The 6292-nt window shown below is 40.4% G+C and overlaps 1 protein-coding gene across 1 annotated transcript; it reads right to left on the reverse strand.

The window, feature by feature from the left end:
* Nucleotides 1-209: 209 nt before the first annotated feature.
* On the reverse strand, nt 210-2200 carry LOC124372462. The gene is made up of 2 exons (XM_046830864.1): nt 2104-2200; nt 210-1194 (listed from the first exon to the last, which is right to left on the reverse strand). Exons 1-2 carry the CDS (start codon nt 2149-2151, stop codon nt 442-444), a joined length of 801 nt encoding a protein of 266 aa, XP_046686820.1. The 5' UTR covers nt 2152-2200; the 3' UTR covers nt 210-441.
* Between the last annotated feature and the right edge of the window lie 4092 nt (nt 2201-6292).

Consider the following 6292-nt stretch of genomic DNA (forward strand, 5'->3'; position numbering starts at 1 on the left):
CTGGACTGGGGAGAACACTCGCTGCTGGAATGGTAAGGTACGTTGGCGGGGAGAAGTGGCGTGACCTCAGTAGCCAATAGGATTTATTTAAACAGTATGGTCTCATATGACGTCACATACATATAACCGCCAACGGCCAGATCGATAATCAACATTCCTATCTTAACAAATATATTTTAGATAGCTGACTATTTATAATAGATTCAGATATGTACACCACATTTCCTCCCTTCCAAAGTTGAAAAACACTGCAAAATAACACACTACATAGTTTAACAAAAAAAACATTGTTGAAATTCAATTAACACATTAATACAGTAAAATCAATAAATTCTCCTTAAACTACAATTAAGTAAAATGGTATGAACGCTTTGGTTATCACAACTAAGACAAATAAAACAATATAATGAAACAAACTAAAATAGAACAAAACAATATAATTTACAAGTTCAGCCTATCCACGGGATTTCTAATCCGCACAGGATAGCGTCTATCATTGTTGTTGCTTGGGAACAGCTGGCGCGGCATGACAGCTGCCGTCGCAGCCGGTGACGTGTTGCCACGATCAGCTGTTTGTTTACCGTTAGAACGGCACGACACTGAGAGGGGAGGGGAGCGAGCCACACGGTCGCTCGGCGGAGAGTGGGGACTCACTGCTATTGGTTCTCGCCCCACCGGCGTCATGACCGGGGGGAAAGAGGAACTGTCATCGAAAGCGTCAGCTGATTCTACCTGTTTGTTTACATCAGCTGGCTCTCCCTGCACGGCTACAATCTGATCAATATGCCGTCTGAACACAATGCCAGACGTCAATTCAACTTCGTATATAACATTGCTGATCTGCTTAATTACCGTAGCACTAACCCATTTGTCACGGGTGCGATAGTCCCTAACAATTACATTTTGACCAGGATAAAATAGTCTAATTTTAGTTCCAGAGAAATACTCCTTTTGCTTGTCTTGTCTTTTACTAACTGTCATTGACAGGTTAGGCCTTAATAAATCTAACCTAGTTCTTAATTGCCTATTAAACATCAACTTTGCTGGGGTCTCATTGGTGGTAGCATGAACAGCATTTCGATAATCAAACAATATTCTACTTAAAGCTATATTTACATCTTTCTTATCACGTAAAGCACATTTGATCTTATTCTTAGCATATTTGACAGAGTTCTCTGCCAAACCGTTACTCATTTATTTATTTATTTATTTATTTCAACGGTTCCACCATTTTTACAAAAGTAATTCAACAAATCAAGTACTTAGCAATCAAGATGACAAATCATAATCAATATACACAGTCTTATGTAAGCTCTAACTTGAACAACATAGGCAATAACAGAGTGATATACTATAAATATAAATAACAAAAACAACAATAAATAACAAGGAATAATAACAATACAGTAACAGCAACGATAAATAAATAGTTGACCAATGCTATAACATTAATAAAATTTAGAAACTCAACAATATACTATCAATAATTAATACAATCGTAGCTGTTAGTTACTGTAAGTGGATCTGTTTAAGCATGTGTTAGGTGTTTACATTTAATAATTTGTTTTTCAGGGTGTATTTTGAATCGTGAAAAAAGTCGATGTGCGCTGCCTCGCTACCCAGTTTTAGAAGTCTGCATATTCCATGGTTTGATGCATAATAATGTGGGCCTAAATCTTCTGCAGAAAAGTGTCTTAGAGCGGGTACCTCTTGGTATAGAGAAGTCTATATCCGACACTAGATGAGGGCAGTCGAGGAAGCCGTTCACCAGCCTGTACAGGAATAAAATATCAATATATTTTCTTCTTTCCTGGAGAGGTTGCAGTCCATATAGCATCTCAATCTCAGTGACGGGGGTTGCAAGATAATTATATCCCAGTTTGACTCCAAGAAGTCTTAAGCAACGCACCTGTACTCTGTTCAGCAGCACAATGTGGCCTGCTTGATATGGAGACCAAACAACGGAACAGTACTCCAACAAAGGACGCACAAGAGTCTTATAGAGGATAGCCAATGTAGAGGGGGATCTGAAGTCTTTGCAAGTTCGGGCAATAAACCCAAGCATAGAAGAGGCCTTATTTGTAACATGCATTATGTGCTCATGGGATGGTATGGAGGACTCAAAGTATGTCTGATACCATTGTTTGACATAAAATTATGAAATTCGAATGAGGAAAATGGTGGACCATTGTCACTGTGGACAGTCCTCTGGTAGACCAAACCTACTGAAACAAATCTCTTAAATGATTTATGGCTACATTGGCTGAAGTGGAAGCTACTGGAAACACTTCCAGCCACTTGCTGTGTGCATCAACAATTAGTAGATACATTTTTCCATTAATCGGACCTAAATAATCCATGTGAAGCCTTTGCCATGGACTTGAGGGATAATGCCACGTATGCAGCTGACACTTGCTAGGGTTATTTCTCTCCATTAAACAGGAAAAAACAATTGTTTGCCAAGGACACAATTTGATCATCAATATTAGGCCACCAAACATAACTACGAGCTATCGATTTCATTTTGACTATACCCATGTGGGATGAGTGAAGCTCGTCCAGCACATATTTTCTCATTTTGCTAGGCACTACTACTTTGTAACCCCAAACCAATATATTATTTACTATAGACAACTCTTCCCTCCTTGCAAAATATGGCAACAACTCCTTGTCATCCCCAGGGATGCTATTGGGCCACCCGTGCCTTACATAACCAATAAATTTGCATAAAATTGGATCTTTTAAGCGTTTCTGCTTGTACATTTTCAAAAGTTAAAGGCACAGAGCTTTCCAAAAGACAATGCAAATAACTGCCCTTCCAGTGGTCATCGTTGCTCACTTCCGGCTCTTTCATTGTCAGTGGTAGCCTGCTGAACGCGTCGGCATTACCGTGATCAGCTGATTTTATATATTCTATATTAAACTTGTACCCTGACAAAAATAAACTATAGCGCTGCAATCTGCTGGCGCTAAAACACTGACAAACCCTTATGAGGACCAAATATTGATAGAAGCGGTTTGTGGTCCGTACATAAAGTAAATTCCCTACCATACAGATATTGGTTAAATTTCTTCACGCCCCAGACAATTGCTAGAGCCTCTCGATCGATCTGGGAGTAGTTCTTTTCAGCATTAGTTTAGCGTTCTAGACTGGTATGCTAATGGTTTTTCAATACCTTCTGGTGTGACAACACTCAGGACCGCACCCAGTCCAAAAGAACTCGCGTCTACCGCCAGCTTCAACGGAAGTTTGCCGTCATAGTGCGCTAGGATAGTCTCACTACTTAGCAGTTCTTTTACTCTATCGAATGCCTGAACACATTGCCTGTTGAAATCAAATGGAACGTCTTTCTTTAATAAATTGTACAATGGGCTTAAAATGCTTGAAAAATTTGGAAGAAATTTAGAATAATAGTTAATTAGCCCAATTAGCGATTTAATTTCTGTGACATTCTTTGGGATAGGTGCGTTCTTGATTGCTTCTACTTTTTTGGGATCGGTGTGCAAACCGTGTTTGTCAATGACAAACCCCAAATACTCTACTTGGTTGGCAAAGAAAGTACATTTACTCTTTTTGACAGTTAAGCCTTTCTCATTCAACCTCTTACACACTTCTCTTAACTTCTCATAATGAGCCTTATCATTTTCAGCGGTTATTAGAATATCATCTAAAAATACTGCAATTTGATCTATACCCTGGAGAGTCTGCTCTATTTTCTTTTGAAAAATAGCACTTGCTGAAGTTATGCCAAAAGGGACACGGGAATAACAAAATAAACCTTTGTGTGTACTTATGGTACACAGTTTTCTGAGACTCTGGATCTAACTCTAATTGGGTATATGCTTGACACAAATCGATCGTACTAAACTTCTCGCCCTTTTGGCAGGTTTGCAAACAACTCATCTATTCTTGGTAACGGAAATTTTTTCTACTTCTAAACAAGGGTTCAAGGTTACTTTAAAGTCACCGCAAATCCTGACTGAGCCACATTTCTTTAATACAGGAACTATGGGCGTACCCCAATCTGAGCTACTTACAGGTATTAATACTTTCTCATCTACTAGCCTAGCTAGTTCGTTTTCAACCTTGGCTTTCAGGGAAAAAGGTATTGGCCTAGGTTTGAAATATTTAGGAACCGTGTTTTCTTTTACTGTTAACTTTACGGGCTCGCCTTTAAAACAACCTATCTCGTCACTGAATACCTTAGGAAATTCTTTGAACAACTTGTTCTTAAGTTCAAGACAACTATCGGCATCGGTTTTACTTATCTCAAATAACCTGTCGTTATTTTTAAACGAAATTTCAACCCCTAGAGCACTTAACCATTCCCTACCTATAAGTGGATGAGCACCGGACTTGATGACATACAAGTCCATTACTTTGTTTACTTTGTTATAATTAACTTCAACTTTGATCTTGCCTACAGGTGTGATAGGTTGATCAGTATAAGAGCTGAGTGTCAACTTACTAGGTTCTAATTTACACATCTGGAAATGAGAATTGTAATATTCCTCACTGCAAACACTCACAGAAGCCCCTGTATCAACCTCAAACGTTAAGCTTTTACCATTAACAATTAAATCAAGCTGAATTGGGTCTACCTTGACCCTGTCAGTCACCTTTTCATTCATTCTAAATAAATTGGCTACATCCTCCACAAATTGCTCAGTGTCCCCTGACACCTGATTACTGTCATCAACACCTTCTAGGTAGTTATGTTTGCGATAATTTTTGAAATTCCCAGTGCTTTTACTATCTCTAAAATTAGTCTTATCTCTATTTACATTTGTACCTTGCCGACCAGCTAACTTAGAACGACACACTTTTGCTATGTGGTTTTGTTTACCACAGAAATGACACTTCACACCTAATAACCTGCACTGTGAACGAAAATGCCCTGTGAGGCCACAACATAAACATTGCGCACTGCCACTGCCACCTGGCGATGACCGCCGCTGCCATCCAGAAGGCCCTGGTGACGTGCCGCCGCTGACCTTGGCTGTTCCCCCTGCTCCCTTCCAGGCCGCTCCAGCGTTGTCGCTCCGTGCTGTCTGGGAATGCGTCTGGGAATGCGGTGCGCCATTTCCGAATCTCCCCCTCCTGGCCACCACGCTGCTCAACTGATGGATTCCGCTCGGGTCTTCCGACTGATAGAGCTGCCGCCGATTTTTCTGCTTGCTCCATTGAAAGCACTATTTTGGTCGCTTGCTCGAACGTTAACGAGGCTTCCGATAACAGTTTTTGTTTGGCACTTTCACTTCTGATGCCACTCACCAGTCTGTCTCTCAAGTAATCATTTAGCGACGCGCCAAAAGTCACAATGGGTTGTCATTTTTTTCAAATTTGCAATATACTCGGCAACCGACTCGCCTTCCAACTGTACTCGCTTACTAAAACGATATCGCTCCGCGATGAAGCTAGGTGTCGGGAATAAATGTTTTTGCACAAGTTGCACCAGTTCATTAAATGTCTTTTCCGACGGTTTATTAGGAGTGCACAGGTCTCTCAACAAACTATACGTTTTTACTCCTATCACAGTTAAAAAGCGTACTGACCTTTTTACCCGCGTCAATGCTATTACAGTCCACATACAGCTCAAAACGTTCGATGTATGACGCCCAGGTTTCAACTGACCCGTCATATTCCCCGATAACGCCTATTTGCGCCATTATATTAGTTACAGGAAACGGTAGTTCGTCTAATTGTACTTGCCACATCAACTAGTAGCTAAAATAATTTGGTTGCACACTACACTTCCTCCCACACTAATTGGTTTGAAACTAAAGAATATTTGTACTGTTAATCTTCGTGATGTTCACTCGCCATTTTGTGATGTTCACTCGATCAAAACTGTCCTCGTGTTGTTCGCGCACGTGGTGTTCACTGTTGATGTCCAGCGGCGATGTACACTCGGAATTTCGCACTAATACTAATTTCCACAAATCCTCGTCGCCATTTGTGATGTTCGTAGCCGGTGGTAATAATACTGGGTAATAAAATTACACCAATTCAGGAAAAACTATTGGACTACATCTTGGTCGGGAGGAAGCGGGTTCATGGACCGTGGGTAAAACTGGACTGGGGAGAACACTCGCTGCTGGAATGGTAAGGTACGTTGGCGGGGAGAAGTGGCGTGACCTCAGTAGCCAATAGGATTTATTCAAACAGTATGGTCTCATATGACGTCACATACATATAACCGCCAACGGCCAGATCGATAATCAACATTCCTATCTTAACAAATATATTTTAGATAGCTGACTATTTATATTAGATTCAGATATGTACACC

Source organism: Homalodisca vitripennis, unplaced genomic scaffold (assembly GCF_021130785.1).
Source record: "Homalodisca vitripennis isolate AUS2020 unplaced genomic scaffold, UT_GWSS_2.1 ScUCBcl_3321;HRSCAF=8783, whole genome shotgun sequence".
Taxonomy (NCBI): Eukaryota; Metazoa; Arthropoda; class Insecta; order Hemiptera; family Cicadellidae; genus Homalodisca; species Homalodisca vitripennis.

Excerpts from the sequence above, each read along its gene's own strand:
- LOC124372462 (XM_046830864.1), bottom strand. The coding sequence starts at position 2,151 with ATGTCAAACAATGGTATCAGACATACTTTGAGTCCTCCATACCATCCC. Across the intron at positions 1,195-2,103 it reads TGAGTCCTCCATACCATCCC|ATGAGTAACGGTTTGGCAGA; the intron begins ATGAGCACATAA and ends ATAAATAAATAA.